Genomic DNA, 22,026 nt, shown 5'->3' with positions numbered 1-22,026 from the left:
AGTATAAGGAAAAACTATCAAGTATTGTTTAGTTACATGAGGTATAAAAATAACCTCCATGCTAAACAATTGACTAGAATGAGCTTCCAAAACAGACCATGAGTTTATAATAAATGCAAAAAAAAACTGAATAGCTAACAAAACTACGCTAAATTTTTAGAAGAAGTTTAGGAGCATATTCTCATCAAGGTAACCAAGTGCACATAATCTCCGAGAGATAATTGCACTCAATTCTTGTGTAAGCGGAACTACCGCGGGTATCTTGCAGATAACATAAACTCTTCTTCCATACTATATTGTCTGCTAGTCAACCCCTCTCTGATTCTTTCATCTCTATGTAACAGGGAATCAACTATAGTATTAACATCCGCCTTAAATCCCTTAGATGATTGAGCGACTTGCAATCTCAATTCCACTTCTCTCATGGTTGGTCGTTCCCTCCTTCTTAATTTTACACATGCTACTGCAATTCCAGCGATTTCTTCAATTAGGTTACCACCCTCATTCATAACTTGTGGATCTAATATTAGTGACAAATTGCCTTCTGCAAATAAGGTAGCAAAATGTTCCACAAGGATATTGTCTTCGCTAGCCATATAGTCAAATGGCTTCTTTCTAGTCATCAGTTCTATAAGCATAGCACCAAAGCTATAAACATCACTTTTTGCTGTGAGGCGCCCTGTGTGCAAATACACTGGGTCTACATATCCTAGTGTGCCTTGCACCATTGTTGTTAACCCTGATTTCTCCAATGGAATGTATCTTGAAGTTCCAAAGTCTGCTATCTTTGTTGTTAGAGTATCATCCAGAAGTATGTTAGCAGGCTTGATATCTCCATGGATGATTGGTATTAAAGTTCCCGAGTGAAGATAGGCTAGCGATCTGGCCGTTTCTGTTGCTATTCGTAGCCTGTCATCCCATGATAATGATATCGGTCCTTCAACATGAAGATGATCACGAAGAGTTCCGTTGGATATGAACTCGTAGACTAACAATGGGACTTCGGTTTCAAGGCAACAACCATATAGTTTTACCACATTCTTGTGGTTAATTTGTGATAGGATAGCAGCCTCGTTAATAAACTCATCAGTCTCCCTTTGAGATACCGTCTTTGGTTTTTTAATAGCTATAACATGGAGGTCAGGCAAAATCCCTTTGTACACAGTACCATGCCCACCACTACCAATTTCATGACCTTGATCAAAATTGTTTGTTGCCTTCTCTAGCTCTTTCAAGGTCATGATCATTTTCTCTGAAACATCAGCTCTTTGAGATGCCAATTGTCGCAGCAATTGCCCACGGTTTCGCTGGAAATACTTCCCTTCCGACATTTGGGCCCTCCGATGCTTAAATTTGTTGAAAACAAGGAATGCAATGAGAGCCAAAAGTACAAGGCCCGTCCCACAAGCAACTCCAATGATGATGCTCTTCGTGCTGGAAAAGATAAGCGCTGTCATTCATTTTGTACCGTATGTGTATAGATACTATGGTAGATATGAGTATATACAGATAGAGAAATTGATACTATGTGCCGTAATGTAAGACCTTTTTTGACACTAGTGTAGTGTTAAAAATCGTCTTATATTATGGGACGAAGGGAGTGCAATCTAACAATAAAACTTCAAATGACAAAAGGAATAGGTACCGCTCGTCTTGACGACCCGGCAGGCAGGTGGGCACCCCCATCGGCGTCGGGGCCGGGCTTGTCACATCACCCAATGCTGCTGGTCGTCCAGCGAAAGTGAGCAGCGGCATGAGTAGTAGTGCCGCTGCCGCTATACCTACCGCCAAGATGGTTATTTGTGCCATTGTTATGGTCTTACGGAGTATGGAGTATGGATGGAGGCGATGAATGGTGAATGTGAGCGAGCCCTTTTGCATGCTTTTATGAAGAGGAAGCAGGGCCACCGATAGATTCATGCCGGCGCCAGCTGTTCCAAGTACGTACGTACACGGAGTCACGGATCCACCAGTTTCACGTGGAGAAGATGCGGTCCAGCAGCTCGATGCGCGCCCAGTCGACCGAATCAACGGTGAAGCGCAGAGTTCCCATGGCGCCGGAGCTCTGAAACGTGCGCGTCTGCTGCAATCCCGAGCCCGCTTCTGTCCTTGTTTCTTGACGCGAAGATCGATTCTCTCTTCCACGCGGAGACGAGATATCTCTCCAGTCTGGCCGCCCAGCGCTCGAAGGTAGCAAGCACCTTTAGGTTCCATTTGACTGCTGTTCCCGTGGAGGCTCTGCAAGTCAACCACCGTCACGACGTCGTCTTCAGGGCCGTCCGTCCCCCGCGTCGTCATTTTCTCTCTCAAAGCCTGCGATCGTAGACCGGGCGCCCTTCCTCCCTTTTTGGCATCCGATCCCCTCTAAAATAAAGGAGGATCCGGTCAAGTAAAGCTTAATGGAGTATTTTTACTCTATTAAGTTTTGGTCGGATCCAGTCGATCTCCTAAATATAACGGTGTATAATTTTATTTTATTTTTCAACTTATTCATTTTTAGTTTACGTTTCGACTACATATTAGCACATATGCAGAAACTAAACATAAATATGAAGATTCAATCAAATCATGAATATAGTTTACAAACCGAATTATTCAAATTTAAACATCAAAAGGTTCAAATGTAGCAAATAACATGAGAAAGCACAACTAGAAAGTGCTATGAAGTTGTGAGTGATGCTCAATAAAATCTTCTTGGAACTGAGTATGAACTTGTCGGTTCTTGATCCTGCGATGCCCTTCAAGAAATGCCTGGATCCTATTTACATCATACTCTGGCTCAACAGCAGTCCTATTGGTGATGTACCGAGGTATATCCCTCTCATTTTCAATAATCATGCTATGCAATATGATGCAACAAGTCATGATCTGCCATAGAACCTTGGAGCTCCTGTACTCGGCAGGGCCACGAACAATTGCAAAGTGCTTCTGAAGCACACCGAAGGCTCTCTCTCCGCATCTTTCCTAGCCGCTTCTTGAAATTGGGCAAAGTGAATATTTTTGTTACCTTTTGGACGCGGGATTGTTTTGACCAATTTGGCCCATGGGGGATAGATGCCATCCACAAGGTAGTAGCCCATCGAGTTGTTGTACCCATTGACCGAATAGTTGCAAGCAGGAGCATCTCCTGTAAAGCCTAGAAAATACTGGTGATCTCGACAACACATTCAAGTCATTGTGAGAGCCAGACAACCTAAAGAATGAATGCCGTATCCAAAGATGCTTCGTTGCAATTGCCTCAAGAATGATCATCGAATTATTGTGGTGGCCTTTGTACTGAACCGTCCACCCTGCAGAACAATTCTTCTATGTCCAATGCATACAGTCAAGTATCAGAGCATCCCTGGCCATCCTCTTGCTTCATTCTCTATCATCTGCCTCTCGGTGTCTTCCTCGTTGGGTGCCCTCATAATCCGGTCCAAAAACTTCGATCACTACTTTAGTGAACCTTCGAACAGCCTCCAAGATTGTGTCTTCACCAACACAAACATAGTCGTCAATTGCATCGACCAAACACCCATATGCCAAAACTTGAATAGCCACAATGCACTTCATCAGAGGGCTTGCACTCATCTCTCTGCATGCATTTCTTCGAAGCTTGGAACAGTCATCATACTTCTCACAACTTTTGCAATGGTCAGATAAACTCTTGGTGCATCTAAATATAACAGAGTATAAACTTTATTTTTCTAACTTATTCGTTTTTGGTTTAAATTTCACTACTGCCCCGGTCTCATAATATAAGAACGATTTTGACACTACACTAATGTAAAAAACGCTCTTATATTCAGAGACAGAGGAAGGACATATTAGCATAAATATAGAAATTAAACATAAATATGAAGGTTCAAGCAAATCATGAATATAGTTACGAAAGCGAATTCAAAGTTACAAATGGTTCAAATGTAGCAAATAACATGAGAAAGCACAACTAGAAAATGCTATGAAGTTGTCAGTGATGCTCAATAAGATCTTGGAACTGAGTATGAACTTGTCGGTTCTCGATCCTGCAATGCCCTTCAAGAAATTCATGGATCCTATTTGGATACGGCCCAGCAGCCGGATGCGCGCCGAGTCGACCGAATCAACAGTGGTGCGCAGAGTTCCCATGGCGCCGGAGCTCTGGAACGTGCGCGTGTGCTGCAAACCCGCGCCGGCCTCTGTCCTTGTTTCTTGACGCGAAGCTCGATTCTGTCTTCCCCGCGGAGACGAGGTATGTCAAGTCTGGTCAGTGCTCCAGATGCCAGGCGCCCACGCCTCGAAGGTATCAAGCAGCCTTCCATTCCATTTGACTGTTGTTCCCATAGAGGCTCTGCAAGTTAACCACCGTCACGTCGTCATCTTCAGCGCCGTCCGTCCCCCACGTCGTCAGTTTTCTCTCAAAGCCTGCGATCGTAGACCGGGGCACCTTTTCCTCGGTTCCTTCAATCCTTTTACGCCAACTCTAGCCGATCCCCGTAAAATCGAGGAGGATCCGGCCGACTAAAGCTTAGTGGAGTATTTTTACTCTACAAAGTTTTGGCCGAACCCAGCCGATCTCCTAAAAATAATGATTATAATTTAATTTTTTCAAACTTATTCATTTCTAGTTTACATTTCAACTACATATTAGCTATAGAAACTAAACAATAAATATGAAGTTTCAAGCAAATCATGAATATAATTTACAAACGGAATTCAGTTTACTAACCGAATTATTCAAATTTAAAGACAAAAAATGGTTCGAATGTAGCAAATAACATGAGAAATCACAACTAGGAAGTGCTATGAAGTTGTCAGTGATGCTCAGTAAGATCTTCTTGAAACTGAGTATGAACTTGTTGGTTCTCGATCCTGCGATGCCCTTGAAGAAATGCCTGGATCCTATTTGGATCGTACTCTGCTCAATAGGAGTCCCGTTGATGATGTACCGAAAGTTCTCAGGCATATCCTCTCATTTTCAATGATCATGTTATGCAATCTGATGCAAGAAGTCATGATTTGTCATAGAACCTTGGAGCTCTAGTACTCGGCAGGGCCACGAAATATTGCAAAGCACTTCTACTCATAGTTGTATCAGTAGCGCAGGTCAGTCACACGCTACTATTAAGTAGCTGTAGCGCTTTTTCTGCCCCACGCTGTTGCTGTAGCTTTCAACATTTTTTTGCTTCCTATTGATGTAGAACATCACCCGTTTCAAAAAACTGCAATTTAACATATACCACAATACCAGATACTCATATATAGTCATACAGTAGTCATACAATATCATAAAGCATTATATTTACTCATATATAGTCAACATGCATCCTCACAAGAATATATCATATATGATAAGCAGTACTAGGTAGTCTTACAGCCACACATATATAGCAGTTCTACTAAGTATATATAGTCATACAACCACACACACATATTTAGTTCTAGATGATATCGATGACGATCCTCATCCTCAAGCATGGGCGGTGGGTGTTCCTGATAGTAATTAGGATGGCCTGTCCAACGCGGAGATTCTTGCCAACGAGGAAGCTCTTCCACCCAACCGAGCTTAAGTGTGTGCGACCGTCCGTGTCCACGCCGTACGTGCAGGTAGTGACGGAGCCCCTTGCGGTAAGGCGTATTCCAGCCAAGCCTTCTTCATCAGGCTTGATACCACAACTCACAGATAGGCTCTTTGGCAATTTCTGAATAAGAAAAAACATATCAATTAATAAGTAGCTCGCACATACTCTTGCAAATATATTTCTACTAAGTATAGATTTCTACACTATCAAAAGACACAGTACTACACATTTCTACTAAGCATGAATTCTACTAATAAGTATAGATTATCTACACTATTAACAGTTCCTTGGGTTCTACACTAATAAGCATGTCAGCGGACTCTACACTAAAGCATATCACCGACTAGATTCCACACAGCATATCATTGGACTCTACACTAAGCATACCATCGGATTCACTAAGCATATAATCAGATAATTTGCATTTATAAGTATAACAATAAAGCATATATATATATATATATATATATATATATATATATATATATATATATATATATATATATATATATCATCAAATTACTACAATAAGTATAACATACCATATCATGCCGATCAACCTTGGTACTTGTCAGGCGGGTCACGAATGGCACCCAGACAAAGTCATCACATGGCGGAATTATGTCCCATAGGCTGCACACCTCCTCCTTGCTCAGCCTCATTCTTTGAGCATAGATGGCTTCATGAAGTGGGTCCTCATCATCTTCATCATCTTCTTCCTTGTTGATATAAATGGTTGCCAGCTTGGCTCTTTCTGCTCTGAAGGAGAAGCTGATGAACTCACCACCAGTAATACCCATGCGGACGAGGAAACGGACCCATCCATCTCCTCCAATCTGCGACATATTGCGTCCTTTCTATACCTCCATAGTGTACCCCCCAGGAGCGCAAAGGTCGCAGTGTCTCCGGTCAGCTTGTTGAATTTCAACCTCACATTGAATGGGACGATCTGTGTAAAAAAAGCAAAATGACACAATGCATTAATGCCAACACTAAAAACAAAATAGTTGTTACAAGTTTCATATAATTTCTTACCGCCGCATGATGAAAACTCGGCTGGAAGTAGATGCCGAACAACTTGCCAGTTGCAAGGCTGCTGGCGCACCTTGACTTGCACAGTCGACATGGTGGTGGTGGTGGTCGCGCCATTTTCCTAAAGCAATATGAGCAAAGATGAACGATCCACTTCACAGGAAGGAAAAACAATAACATAAAGTTCTCAATGCATCGATCTTAATTGGGAAACAAAATATTCAAGCTTAGTTACTAAAATTAACATATAAGATGATATGAGGTTAGCAATAGACATTACATATAACAAGAACTCCCATGCTACCGTTTTCAATCTTTGTTGTTTATCTTGAGGATATTTTTTTTCAAAAAATAGTGTTATGCCATCTCAAAGGTCACAAATGTGTTATGCCATCTAACCTAAACTAAACAACAAGATATCTCAACACAAGCCAAACTGAATATATTCAGGTTTATATGTGATACTAACAATAGGATCTAGAGATGCTGGAATTAACCCAATCAAAAAACAATGGTACACCAACTTCAATATAGCATAAAAAAACAACTACTATGAGGAACACAAAAACCACAACTAAAGCAGAGCGTCGGTATACTAGCTATAATCCCTAAAAACTTGGATCACTCAACAAGCTAGCATCAGTACTAATTAAACAAGATCAATGGATCTAAAAACCACATGTAGCAACTTAGCATGGGATGATCATCAAGCTCAACATGCAAACCAACATAGCAAACTAGCATCGACTAGTCATGAAGGTCAACATAGTACCATACTAGCATGGAAACCGACATGAAAAGCATGTGCATCTACCACAACAAGAACATCATCATTGCCGACAAGAAAAACCTAGCATACTACCAAAACCTAGCATACTAGCATCTGATCTACCACATCCTATGTTCACTAATAAACTCTAATGCTAGTCACCGAACTCTCAACGTCTCTCTCGTCACCGCACTCCACGGTCGTTGCCGTCACGGCGGCCAGCAACAGAGCCGGCAACCCCTACGTGCAAGTCACCCCGGCCAGCACGTCCCCCTCCACGGCCCCGTCATCAGGGTGGGGGTGGCGGCGGAGGTTGGGGGGTGCAGAAGGGGGAGTGGGGGCGGCGGCGGAGTTGCGAGGCAGTAGGGGGAGTGGGTAGGCAGCCGGCGACAGTGCACGAGCGACGAGAGGGGGGAGGAGCATTACCTGCTGCGGCGGGAGGTGGCGCGCAGTGGCAGCGTCGGGCGGAACCCTAACCGCGGCGGAGGCGGGCGGAGGGGATCGATCGAAGTGAGGGGTGCGCGGGGGGGGGGGGGGGGAGGTTTTCTTTTGGTATAGTAGTAGCACTGGGTACCGGTGGGCACTACTGCTAAGCTCATTAGCTGTAGCGTTGGTGGACATGGCATGCTATAGCTAAGTGGGCTTCCGTTCTGGCACTGCGGCCCATGTAACAGCAGCGCGGGCCTTGCTAACAAATGCTGCTACTAAGCCATACCAGTAGCGTGCTTTGCGACCCGCGCTACTGCAAATTACCAGTAGCGTGGGGTCTGTAACAAACGCTACTACTAAACTTCTATGTATAAGCATTTTCCTGGTAGTGTAGTAACCCATCGAGTAGTTGTGCCCATTGGCCGAATAGTTACAAGCATGAGCATCTCCTGTAATAAGCCTAGAAAATAGTGGTGATGTCGACAGCACATTCAAGTCATTGTGAGAGCCAGGCAACCCAAAGAATGAATGCCATATCCAAAGATCCTTTGGTGTAATTGCCTCAAGAATTATTGTTGGATTGATGCGGTGGCCTTTGTACTGACCCTTCCACCCTGCAGGAGAATTCTTTCATGTCTAGTGTATACAGTCAAGTGATTAGAGCATCCGTGGCCATCTTCTTGCTTCACTCTCTATCATCAGCCTCTCGGTGTCTTCCTCATTGGGTGCCCTAAACTACTCCGGTCCAAAAAATCGATCACTTCTTTAGTAAACCTTCGAATGACCTCCAAGATTGTGTTTTCACCAACACCAACATAGTCATTGATTGCACCGGCCGAACACACATATGCCAAAACTCGAACATCCGCAATGCACTTTATCCGAGGGATTGCACCCGTCTCTCCGCATGCATTTCTTCGAAGGTTGAACCAGTCATCATACTTCTTAATGACTTTTGCAATGGTCAGAAAAAGACTTGTGTGCATCCAAACTTCTCTGGATAGGTTGGATTTGGATCAAAGTATTCTCTCATGATCTTGGCGTGGCCTTCCGCTCTATAATGGTTGATTTGTATTTGGCAAAACTGTGATCCTCTCCTAGGCCGCCGAATATCATCATTGAAAAATCATGCCAAGAACGGTTTCAAAGTCTCCATCGTCTTCTTCCTCTTCGGATGACGATTCGTCCTCAAAGGCCATCTCTCTGAACTTCTTCATCCTCAATTCGAACAGCTTTGTTCAAAAGGATGGGGGAGATAGGATCCCACTGCCTTAACCCCCAGAAGACCTAAAGAAGGGGCCCACGTCCCCATGAATATTAATGGTGATGTTATTCCTCCGAACCAACTACATGATCCACCAACACCAGCGATCATCGAACCCCTCCGTTCGAGCACCAACGAAAGGAATGCTAGTCAAGGTAGTCGTACGCCTTCTGGAAGTGTAGATTAAGGAAGACGCTTTTATGACGGCGTGTCCTAACCTCATGGATAATTTCATGAAGGTCTAGAATCCTGTCATGTATATGGCAGCCCTATAGGAACACAGTCTAGTAAGGGTGTGAGAGGCATTCCACCACCAGGGCAAGGTGCGTCGTACGCACCATCGCAAAAATTCGTGGGAGCACATTAATCACCGTAATCGGCCTAGAACGACAAATATCCATCGCCCCAACTATTTTGGGGATCAGGGTATTGACACCAATGTTTAGCCACGCCATATTGGGAGTCCCAATATAGAATTCATGGAACATCGGCATGATCACTCGGTGGAGCTGCGGCCAAAACTTCTGGAAGAAGTCCATCGGTGGGCCATCGGGGCCAGGTGCCAAACTAGCCTTCATAACATTAATCACCGGCCCAACCTCTTCTAGCAAGACTAGCAAAGTCAACTGTGCATTCTCAATGGCTGAGACCATGGCCGCTAATTGCCAGGATCCCTTTGCTAGAGAAACCCCAAAGCGTGGTTCACCACCAAGAGTTCCTTATAGAAGGAGTAAATATGCGAGACGATCTCCCCAGCCTGCTCAAGGAGGATATCCCCATCTCGCAAAAAAAAATAAAAATTCACGATGGCGTGAAAAATAGGTGGTGTTGGCGCCCCCCTCCAGGAGCCAATTTCGGGCCCCGTGATGCTGCTAGAAAAACTCCTCGCCCTTGCAGATTTACATAAGGGAGGCTCAAGGGTATAGCGCTGGAAACACTCATCATCCGACTCTCGGATCTGGTCGAGCGGGGCTCCCTTAAGAGATCTAAGCCCTGCACCCAGGTTGGCCTGCAACCACGCATGAACTGCCAAACTAAATAGGCATAATGATGCCAACATTGAAAGAAAAAAAAAACACCCTGGTGGGTGGTTGCCGAGATGGCTTCTGGTTTTTTTCTTCATCAATGGGCGGCTCTCTGTTGCCTATGAGACTTGGCCCCTTTTATAAAGTGTGCTTGGTTGGACGCCATGGTGTCGACGACCAGTGGTACGAGCATGTGTACCAGTGCATGCGGCCGTACCATGTGCCACCTTCTCCTCTGTTTCCCTCTTAGGGACTCCATTTGCTTTGCCTTGGTTTCCACACTTGGCGTTTCCTTCTATGTGATGATTTTCTTCCATGTTTGAGCCCATATCTCGCAAAAATGTACTAAAGAAAGTATTTTCAAATTTCTTGCTTGGCGGAGCAAAAAATGTCAGTACCTTATGCAGGGTGCCGAACATAGTTGGGAGTACCAGAATGGAGCCCGCACACACAATTCACCCAGGATAGGGCCTCCGGTGAGGAGTAATACTCTACGTCATGCTTGTCTTCTTCATTCGTGGTGGGTATACCTGATGCGAGGGATTGCAATGGGGAGTATGAAGATTCTACCAAGAATCTATTCTACTAGAGTCGATTGCTTGGGATCCCATAGCCCTCACCTTATATACACGATGAGGGATAGGGTTTTACAAACAAATAGATCCAATCTTAGCCCGCCACCAGGATGACTTGAGGTGGGGGGGGGGGCAAGATGATCTCATGGATGCAAGTTTATTGTTCGAGGCTCCCTCCTATGCCAGTTACTTGGGATGCCTATTGGGTCCCTAGGCGGGCCTTCCACCGGGCTCCTTTGATAGAAGCCACCCCGGTGCATGGAACCATCAGTGGACCCCGAGCCTGTCTAAAGTTGGAGTTCCGTCGGTCTTCGAGAACCCAGGTGGGCTCCTCGTTCTATTGACAGTTGATAGAAGGCCCCAGCTTGGTTGAGCCACAGGAGGCTTACCCAACTTGGATGCTTCTTTCTGGAGACCTCTTTGTCCCTTGGGCTCTCCTGCACCCGGCTCATGGTTTTTTCCTGGTGCAGGATCCACGAAGATAGGGCTCTTGGACCCACGGCTGCTACCTGTTGAGCTTGTGTTGGTTTTTCCCTTGAAGAGGAAAGGGTGATGCAACAAAGTAGCGTAAGTATTTCCCTTAGTTTTAAGAACCAAGGTATCAATCCAGTAGGAGACAACGCAACAAGTCACCGAATACCTGCACAAACAAACACCAGCTTGCAACCAACGCGACAAAGGAGTTGTCAATCCCTTCATGGTTATTCACAAAGTGACATCTCATAGAGATGGATAAACGGTAAAGTAATATTTTTGGTATTTTTGGTTTATGGAACGGAAATTAAAAGATTGCAAAGTAAAGGAACGGTGACATAAACTGGCAAGTTGACGGAAAGCTAATATGTCGGTGTACAGAAGTAGGGGCTCTCCCTTTGACTCCTTTACCTGTGCACGGGCAGTCAGAGCCACACGCCGCGGCCGCACTTAGCAAGGCAGAGGAGGGAAGCCGGAGAGAAGCCGAAAGCACAAGACAACCAAGGCAACGCCAAGACCGGAAACACCGAAGAGCAGAGGGACGAAGAAGGTTCCCCCGGCAAGACCCTTGCCGGGGCAGCTCACCCAACACCAGCGGGGCGCACCACCCTTGAGCCCACGACTTCCGACATAACCAACTACGTTGGAACCAAGGCTCTGGAGGCGCCTCTGAGGAGGCATGCAGATCTTTGTCAAGATCATAAACATGTGAGATTAGATGAGGACCAGAAGATGACGACCCTCGGCGGGATCCTAGTAGAAGAAATCCACAAGACCCCCGGCAAGCGCCTTGCAGAGGACGACTGCAACACCGCGGCAAGACTCTTGCCGGGCCCCCGGCAAGACCCTTGCCGAAGGCATTAGCGGGGCCATTGCCAGGGCCGCGCCAGCCAAGACTCCACCGCCATCCCCAAGCAGCTGCTAGCTCAACCCGCTGGGCAGGCGCCTGCGTGACGACGGGCGGCCTCTACGCCAACTCAGCAAGCACTTGCGTGGTGGCATGCAGATCTTCTTGAAGGCTCTGCCACCGCGCCACCTCAGCTGCCTCCCTGCCTACATGGCACCGCATGCATCGCTGGCCCATGCGCGTGTCAACGTAAGGCGGAGCGGCGACGGACGGGACAGGCCTCGTTCCCGTCCCCGATAAAGCTAATGGACACCTAAGTAGTGCATTTAATGCGCTTTGTCCCATAATGCCGGGCGATAAGCTCGCACACTGTACACTTTTCCACCTCCTGTGTGCCACTGTGGCAACCCCTTTTTGCTTATAAAAGGAGGCCCGAGGAGACCAGGAGAGGGATTCGACTCTTCAGGGCAAGTTGCACCCCGTAGCTAGCTCAAGAACACAAGAACACTCAATACATCCACCAAAGCAGGACTAGGGTATTACGCACCTTCGCGGCCCAAACCTGGGTAAACGACCTGTGTGCTTTCTGTCAGACTTGCTCTTTGCACAACCTCGTGCCCGCCGACCGTAGAAGGGATCCCAGTGACCCCATAGGTGTCATTCCCACCGACATCTTTGGCGCGCCAGGAAGGGGGCGCATTTGTGAGAATCTGGTCTAGCAGTTAGCCTAGCAGTCCTTCATCGCCATGGCTCCCAAGAAGAAGGCGGCCACGACGGTCGGTTCGGCGGGAGCCGAACGGCCCGTACCGGTGCGGGCGAGCAGCGGGCCGGTCGCGGACAGGACCTAGGGCGCGACCCTCGAGCATCGACATCGCTCTGGCAGCCAGAGCCTAGTGAGCAGCGTCGTTCGTGCACGAGACGACGGGCCGCACGCCACGAAATCCAGAGATGGAGCTGGGCCCCCCGCAGGCGGCGCGGGGCCCTCCGGGGGCGTCACCGTGCCACCCACGGGCGGCGCGGCGACCTCCAAGACGCCCACCCCGGCGCCCACAGCGCGCCATTCCCCGGATGTGCACGACGAGCAGCGTCACCACACCGGTGACCCTGTACACCGCCGTGGGAAGAGCCCTGTGCACCATCAACGAGGCGAAGGAGGCCAGCATGCCTGTCGAAGTGCTGGCGAAAGTGGCACGCAACCGCTGGGCCGTGATAGAGCTCCTTCTAACGTGGTTAGAAGTCGAAGCGCGCCACGGTCCACGCAGCTTTCGCCACCACCCACGCTAGCGGAAGGTTTGGCGCGCGCGCAGCTGCTCCTCGACTTCCCTGCTGCTGTGGAGAAGCTCGACGAGTGGAGAGCCACTATCCGGAGCCTCGTCGCCGTCGCCAACAAATATGACCCGCGACCGTTGGGGCCCTCGGGTCGGCGCTCTGTCGAGCCACCACATGCCAGTGGTGGGAGGACCGGGGGAGCTACAACCATAGTGCACTCTCCTCCCCCACGCCAGTTGCCGCCGGTGCTGGACCGTCATGACGACGCTTGTGAGAACATTTCCATAGCGTCGTCTGACCCACGGACCCACCGCAATCACACTACGGGAAACAACTAATTTGCCGTCAGGAGAAGTCTTTGCCGTCAGCTTTTCGTCGGGCAGACGACAAAGAAAGGGTTTACCGTCATCTGCAGACGGCAAAGAAAAACTAACGGCAAAATAAACTTTGCCGTCTGTGAAACAAAATACAGACGGCAAAGAGCTCACTTTGTCGTCTGCAACAAAAATCACAGACGGCAAAGCATCTATGCCGTCTGTGTTTGTTTTGGCAGACCGCAAAGAATCTTTGCCGTGTGTTTTTTTGGCAGACGGCAGATTAAGCTCTTTGCCGTCTGTATTTGTTTCCGCAGACGGCAAATAAGAAGCACACCACGCGGATCGATCACGCGGATTGATGAGTTGGGAACATCTGAGACGCACATCCCCCACTCTGGACCAGCGTACGAATGCCCCAACCCACCCCACGATGCACGCGCCCCCACCCACGACCCCACCCACGAGGCCACCCCCGTACCTGCCCCACCCACGATTCCCATCTTCTCCCCCGTGCTGCCTCATCTCTCCATCTCCCAGAGCACTAGCACACCTCCAGCCAGCGCCCTCATCCCTCCATCTCCCCTAAGCAACCACACGCCGCCGGCCAACTCCGCCCGCCCGTCCGGCGCCCCCGTCCGGCGCCCGCCCATCCCCGAGCAGCAGCATGCCGTGCCCAGCTCCCGCGAGGCCGTCCGTCCGCCGCCACGCCCAGCGCCCGCGAGGCCGTTTGTCCGCCGCCACGCCCAGCGCCCTTCTGCCCATCCGTCCGCCACCTCGCCAGCGCCACGTGAAGCTCCACCCCTCGCGAGCTCGTCCTCACCGGCCGGCCATGCGCACTCGAGATCCTCCGGTCGCGCCCCCGATCCCGTCCACACCCCGAGCTCCTCCTCTCTGCCTCGCGAGCTCCGCCGCTAGAGCAGCCGGGCGCTTCACCGGTCGAGCACCGGCCATCCCCGACCTCCCTAGCGTGCCTCCCCGCGGCGTCGGAGCGAGTCAGCTCCTGAGCGCGGCTGGGCCGGAGTTGCGCGGCTGAGCAGGGCCGGGCGGCGGCGCAGCAAGCAGAACGACACAGCGGCGAGGCGAGCGTCGGTTGGACGGCGGGGCGGGCAGAGCAACGGAGTGGAGAAGAAGGACCCGATTGCTTTTTGGTCTTACTTGTTAGGGTGCTTTGTGTTAATTTCCAGGACTACTTTGTAACTTTAGTTTTTTTTGGGGTGATGTTTGCATTTTGTACTCCACTGACGTTGAATGAAACGACACTACACACGGATGGGCCTTCCCCTTGTTAAAAAAGAAGAAACATAGGCATTGCACTCAAATGAGTTGACCGCATCGCTCGGGAGCAAAGTTGCTGTGTTTTTTTTAATTTGACCCCTTTCTTTGCCGTCTGTGATATACGAGGCTGACGGCAAAGACGCGAATAGCTGATGGCAGAACTACATTTCTTTGCCGTCTGTGATTTATAAGGCTGACGGCAAAGTCTTTGCCGTCTGGCCGATGAAAAGCTGACGGCAAAGTATTCTTTGCCGACTTATCTTTGCCGTCTGCTTCCTGACGGCAAAATCTTTGCCGTCTGGATTTAGGTCTTTGCCGTCTGTAATCTACAGCCGAAAGCACAAGACAACCAAGGCAACGCCAAGACCGGAAACACCGAAGAGCAGAGGGACGAAGCAGGTTCCCCCGGCAAGAACCTTGCCGGGGCAGCCTCAGCAGCCCCGGCAAGAGCCTTGCCGGGGCAGCTCGCCCAACACCAGCGGGGCGCGCCACCCTTGAGCCCACGGCTTCCGACATAACCAACTACGTTGGAACCAAGGCTCAGGAGGCGCCTCTGAGGTGGCATGAAGATCTTGGTCAAGATCATAAACATGTGAGATCAGATGAGGACCAGAAGATGACGACCCTCGGCGGGATCCTAGCCGAAGAAATCCACAAGACCCCCGGCAAGCGCCTTACCGGGGACGACTGCAACGCCGCGGCAAGACTCTTGCCGGGCCCCCGGCAAGACCCTTGCCGAAGGCATCAGCGGGGCCACTGCCAGGCCTGCGCTAGCCAAGACTCCACCGCCATCCCCAAGCAGCTGCTAGCTCAACCCGCTGGGCAGGCGCCTGCGTGGAGACGGGCGGCCTCTACGCCAACTCAGCAAGCACCTGCGTGGTGGCATGCAGATCTTTGTGAAGGTCCTGCCACCGCGCCACTTCAGCTGCCTCCCTGCCTACATGGCACCGCACGCATCCCTGGCCCAGGCGCGTGTCAAAGCAAGGCGGAGCAGCGACGGACGGGACAGGCCTCGTTCCCGTCCCCGATAAAGCTAATGGACACCTAAGTAGTGTATTTAATGCGCTTTGCCCCGTAATGCCGGGCGATAAGCTCGCACACTGTACACCTTTCCACCTCCTGTGTGCCACTGTGGCAACCCCTTTTTGCTTATAAAAGGAGGCCCGAGGCGACCAGGAGAGGGATTCGGCTCTTTTGGGCAAGTTGCACCCCGTAGCTAGCTCAAGAACACAAGAACACTCAATACATCCACCAAAGTAGGACTAGGGTATTACGCACCTTCGCGGCCCAAACCTGGGTAACTGACCTGTGTGCTTTGTGTCAGACTTGCTCTTTGCACAACCTCGTGCCTGCCGACCGTAGAAGGGATCCCAGTGACCCCATAGGTGTAGTTCCCACCGACATCTTTGGCGCGCCAGGAAGGGGGCACAGTTGTGAGAATCTGGTCTAGCAGTTAGCCTAGCAGTCCTTCATCGCCATGGCTCCCAAGAAGAAGGCGGCCACGACGGTCGGTTCGGCGGGAGCCGGACGGCCCGTACCGGTGCGGGCGAGCAGCGGGCCGGTCGCGGACAGGACCTGGGGTGTGACCCTCGAGCATCAACATCGCTCTGGCAGTCAGAGCCTAGTGAGCGGCGTCGTTCGTGCGCGAGACGATGGGCCGCACGCCACGAAATCCAGAGACGGAGCTGGGCCCCCCGCAGGCGGCGCAGGGCCCTCCGGGGGCGTCGCCGTGCCACCGACGGGCGGCGTGGCGACCTCCAAGACGCCCACCCCGGCGCCACAGCGCGCTCTTCCCCGGGTGTGCACGACGAGCAGCGTCACCACACCAGTGACCCTGTACACCGCCGTGGGAAGAGCCCTGTGCACCATCAACGAGGCGAAGAAGGCCAGCATGCCCGTCGAAGTGCTGGCGAAAGTGGCACGCAACCGCTGGGCCGTGATAGAGCTCCTTCTAACGTGGTTAGAAGTCAAAGCGCGCCACGGTCCACGCAGCTTTCGCCACCACCCAGCGGAAGCTTTGGCGTGCGCGCAGCTGCTCCTCGACTTCCCTCCTGCTGTGGAGAAGCTCGACAAGTGGAGAGCCACTATCCGGAGCCTCGTCGCCGTCGCCAACAAATATGATCCGCGACCGGCGGGGCCCTCGGGTCGGCGCTCTGTCGTGCCACCACATGCCAGCGATGGGAGGACCGGGGGAGCTGCAGCCATAGTGCACTCTCCTCCCCCGGGCCAGTTGCCGCCGGTGCTGGTCCGTCGTGACGACGCTTGTGATAACATTTCCATAGCGTCGTCCAACCCACGGACCCACCGCGATCAGCGCCAAGTTCTACGGGAGCGAGCCCACGAAGACGCTCAAACCACCATTGAGCGCCGGCGTGACACACGCCACCAGTCGGACAAGCGGGCGGGGCCCGCTATGGACCACCCAGCACCGGGGGGCTCCGGCGGCCTACCTTACAAGGTGGGTTGCCCGGCCTTTACCCGTGAGTTGCGGCAGTTCAAGTGGCCGTCCCACCGCACGTTCAAGCCCGACGTCGGCGAGAAGTACAACGGCAAGACCCATCCGTCAGAGTTCCTCAGCATCTACACCATCGCGATGCAAGTTGCTGGAGCTCGCGACGACAAGGTGCTTGCCAATTACTTCCCGTTGGCGCTGAAGCCCAACGTCATGTCTTGGTTGATGCCGGCGGATTCCATTTCTTCTTGGTCGGATCTATGCCATGAGTTCATTGGTGCCTTCACTGGAGGCCACCAAGCTCATGGCCAGGCCAGTGATTTGCATATCATTCCCCAGAAGGAAGGGGAAACCTTGCACAAGTACATACAGAGGTTCAGCCGGGTGCAGTACAACATCCCCGATGTTCATCCCGCCGCCATGATTAGCGCGTTCCATCAGAACATGCGCAATCGCAAAATGCGTGAAGAGCTGGCGATGAACAAAGTTAAAGATGTGGCCGAACTTTATGTTCTGGCCGATAGGTGCGCCCGGGCTGAAGAGGGAAGGAAGTACCCCGGTGAGGACGCTGGCGTGGAAACCGACTCTACTGATGAAGACACCGCCGCCCAGACGAAGAAGGACCGACGTCGCAACAGGAAACGCAAGGGCAAGGCCGTGCTTGCCGTCGAGGGATCCGACGACACCGGCACTGCCAAGAAGGCCAAGGCAGACGACCCCGGGAAGGAGATTGCCGGGTGCGCCGCCTGCCGGGCCTTGGCAGCCGCCGACAAGCCAGGGGCTCCGACAAGCAGTATTGCAAGATCCACCGCACCAAGGGCCACGACCTCCAGAACTGCCGACAAGTCGAGCTGCTTGCCGAAAAGCAAAAGGCCGAGTATGAGAGGCGGGACAAGGAGAAGGGTCAGGATGGTGCCGAAGGATCCAACAAGAAGCGTGGCGGCCAAGGAGGCCTCTGCGGCAAGGATAACCAGCAAGAGAGGCCCGCTTGGGGCCGCGACAAGAAGCAGGAACACAATGATTATGACGAGGACGACGAGTCCGGCGAGCAAGAGTTTCAGAAGGCTACGGAGGCCATGTGCGTCGATGGTGGCGCATTGCTGCACCCTTCTCGCCGCCAGCTCAAGTAGTGGGCGCGTGGGATCATAGCAGCAGAGCCATTGTTCGACGCTCAGAAGCCACTGAAGTGGTCCAGCACGCCCATCATCTTTGACGCCGAGGACCACCCTGATCGCACCACTGCGGTCGGGTGTTTGCCGTTGTTGGTCTCACCAACGATACGCAACCTCAAGGTGAACAAGATGTTGGTCGACGGCGGGGCCGGTCTGAACTTGATCTCGCCCGTTGTGATCAAGAGGCTGCAGATTCCCGACGGAGACCTCGAGGAGACGGGCACGTTTCAAGGGGCCAACCCAGGAAGGAGCCAGCCGAAGGGGAAGGTCACGTTGCCTATGACGTTTGGAGGCGAGATGAACTACAGGAAGGAGAGGATTGTCTTTGATGTAGCCGAGATCCCATTACCCTACAACGGGATCCTAGGCCGCCCGACACTAGCCAAGTTCATGGCGGCGTCGCATTACGCCTACAACACGCTGAAGATGCCTGGGCCGATGACCATCATCACCGTCCCCTGCGACAAGAAGGATGCGCTGATCTGTGCCGACCTACTCTACCAGGAGGCAGTTGCAGCAGCTGCCGCCAAGGCACTTGCTCCTGCCGCTGAAGCACCGATAGGGAAGAAGAAGACCGGCAAGACCTCTCGCACCCACTCCGGCAAGCGCACCTCTTCGGAGTGTTGCGCTACCGTCGAGGACGTGCCAGAGAGCTCCACCGGCAAGAGCAAGAAATCCATAGCTGCACCGCCACAGACCAAGAAGGTGTCCGTCAAGGAGGATGGCACAGGCGGGGCTTTCACCATAAGCTCCACCCTCGACAGCAAATAGGAAGGCGCGCTCGTCACCTTCCTACGGGCGAATGTCGACGTGTTTACATGGCAAGCATCTGACATCCCCGGCGTTCCCAGGGAGGTGATTGAGCACCACCTTGCTGTCTATCCTCATGCGCGGCCCTCAAGCAGAAGGTCAGGAAGCAGGCTCTAGAAAGGCAAGAGTTCATCACAGAGGAGATCAGGAAGTTAGAAGCAGCAGGCTTGGTGAGAGGAGTGCTCCATCCGACGTGGTTGGCCAATCCGGTGGTGGTACGCAAGGCGAACGGGAAGTGGAGGCTGTGTATTGATTACACAGATATCAATAAGGCTTGTCCCAAGGAACCTTTCCCGTTGCCGCGCATCGACCATATTGTTAACTCCACGGCCGGGTGTGATCTGTTGTCATTCCTTGACGCCTACTCAGGATACCATCTGATCTTAATGTCAAGAAAAGACGAAGAGAAGACAGCATTCATCACCCCATGTGGTACGTATTGCTTTTTACGGATGCCTTTCGGGTTGAAGAGTGCTGGCTCAACGTTCGCAAGGGCGGTCCAAATTGGTTTGAGCCCCAGCTACATAGAAATATGGAAGCTTATATGGATGAAATAGTGGTCAAAACCAAGGACAAGGCAACCCTTGTACAAGACTTAGAAGAGACATTTGCCAACCTGCGCAAGATCAATCTCAAGCTGAACCCTGAGAAGTGTGTCTTCGGTGTTCCGTCCGGCAAACTTCTTGGGTTCTTCGTGTCGTAGCGTGGGATCGAGGCAAACCCAGAAAAGATCAAGGCTATCAAGCAGATTGAGGCACCCAAGCGGATCAAGGATGTGCGGCGGCTCACTGGCTGCGTTGCCGCCATGAGCCGATTCATCTCCAAGTCTGCCGAGCGCACCCTTCCCTTTTTCAAGATTTTGAAAAAGGCAGGCCCAATGGAGTGGACCCCGGAGGCCAAAGTAGCACTGCAGGATCTGAAGAAATACCTCTCTTCTACACCAGTCCTGGTGGCGCCTAAACCGCAAGAGCCGTTGCTGCTATATCTGGCGGCGACGAATCAAGTGGTCAGCGCCGCGCTGGTGGCGCAGAGGGAGATCGACAAAGAGGCAGCAGCAACGGCGGGATGTCGGTGTACAAAAGGAGGGGCGCACTTTTGTACCCCTTTACCTGTGCACGGGCAGTCGGAGCCGCGCCCACGGTCACACCAAGCAGAGCAGGGGAGGTGAGCCAAGGTAAGACCGAAGTCCAAGACAGCCAGAGCAACGCCAAGACCGAGAACGCAAAGAGGCAGAGGGGCGGAGCAGTTTCCCCCGGCAAGACCCTTGCCGGGGAATGCCTCAGCAGCCCCAGCAAAACCCTTGCCGGGGCAGCTCGCCCCACACCAACAGAGCGAGCCACCCTTGAGCCCACGGTCTCCAACATCACGTGGGGCCAGGGCTCGGGAGGCACCTATATTGTGGCATGCATATCTTTGTGAAGACAAGGAACACCCAAGATCAGATGAGGATTAGAAGACGACGATCCTCGGCAAGATCCTTGCCGAGGAAAGCCACGAGACCCCCGGCAAGATCCTTGCCGGGGACGACAGCGCGCCACGGCAAGACCCTTGCCGGGCCACAAGGCAAGGCCCTCGCCAAAGACGCCAGCGGGGCCACTGCCAGGCCCGCACCAACCAAGTCTCCACCGCCGTTCACATGCAGCTGCCAGCCCGACCAGCTGGGCAGGCACCTGCATGGCAACATGCAGCTTCCAGGCCAACTCATCAAGCGCCTGCGTGGCGGCATGCAGATCTTCATGAAGACCCTACCACCGCGCCACCTCAGCTGCCTGCCTGCCTACATGGCGCCGCACGCATCGCTGGCCAGGGCGCGTGTCGAAGCGAGGAGGAGTGGTGACGGACAGGACGGGCCTCGCCCCCGTCCCCGATAAAGCTAGGGGACACCTCAGCGTCACATTAAATGCGTCTTGTCCTGTAATACGAGCGATAAGCTCGCAATACTATAAGCCTTTCCACCTCCTGTATGCCACTGTGGCAGCCCCTTTCGCCTATAAAAGGAGGCCCATGGCATAGTGGAGAAGGATTCGGCTCTTTTGTACCACACACTCACCACAGCTAGTTCGAGAGCTCAAGAACTCTCTGAAATACACCCACCAAAGCAGGACTAGGGTTTTACGCATCCTCGTGGCTCGAACCTAGGTAAACGATCCTCGTGCTGGTTATTAATCCTACTGTTCTCGCAACCCCGCGCCCCGGCAACCGTAGTAGGGATTCTTGTGATCCCATAGGTGTCGTTCCACACCGACATCTTTGGCGCGCCAGGTAGGGGCGCAATTGTGAGAATCTGGTCTAGTAGTTAGCCTAGCAGTACTTCGTCGCCATGGCTCCTAAGAAGAAGGCGACCACGGCCATCGGCTCGTTGGAACGGCCCGTGCCGGTGCGGTCGAGCTGTGGACCGGTTGCGGACAGGACCCGGGCCGCGGTCCGCGAGCACCAGCATCGCCCTGGCAGTCAAAGCCTGGCGAGCGGCGTCATTCACGCGCCAGATGACCGGCCGCACGTCGCCAGGTCCGAAGACGGAGCTGGGCCCCCGCAGGCGGCGCGGGGCCCTCCAGGGTTGTCGTTGTGCCACCTCCGGGCGGCGCAGCGACCTCCAAGACGCCCACACCGGCGACCACTGCGCGCTCTTCCCATGGTGTGCGCGCCGAGCAGTGTCACCACGCTGGTGACCCTGGGCACCGCCGTGGGAAGAGCCCTGTGCGTCATCCGCAGGATGAAGGGGTTCAGCATGCCCGCCGAAGTGCTGGCGAAAACGGCACGCAACCGCTGGGTC

At 52.1% G+C, this 22,026-nt stretch overlaps 1 protein-coding gene across 1 annotated transcript; it reads right to left on the bottom strand.

The window, feature by feature from the left end:
- Nucleotides 1–248: 248 nt before the first annotated feature.
- Nucleotides 249–2,053, bottom strand: LOC109763422 (wall-associated receptor kinase 3-like). The gene is made up of 2 exons (XM_020322267.1): nt 1,980–2,053; nt 249–1,434 (listed from the first exon to the last, which is right to left on the bottom strand). Exons 1-2 carry the CDS (start codon nt 2,051–2,053, stop codon nt 249–251), a joined length of 1,260 nt encoding a protein of 419 aa, XP_020177856.1.
- Nucleotides 2,054–22,026: the final 19,973 nt, after the last annotated feature.

Source organism: Aegilops tauschii, chromosome 6 (assembly GCF_002575655.3).
Source record: "Aegilops tauschii subsp. strangulata cultivar AL8/78 chromosome 6, Aet v6.0, whole genome shotgun sequence".
In the NCBI taxonomy this organism is placed as follows: domain Eukaryota; kingdom Viridiplantae; phylum Streptophyta; class Magnoliopsida; order Poales; family Poaceae; genus Aegilops; species Aegilops tauschii.
The sequence above is the reverse complement of the archived record's forward strand: the minus strand, read 5'-3'. Positions and strand labels throughout refer to the sequence as shown.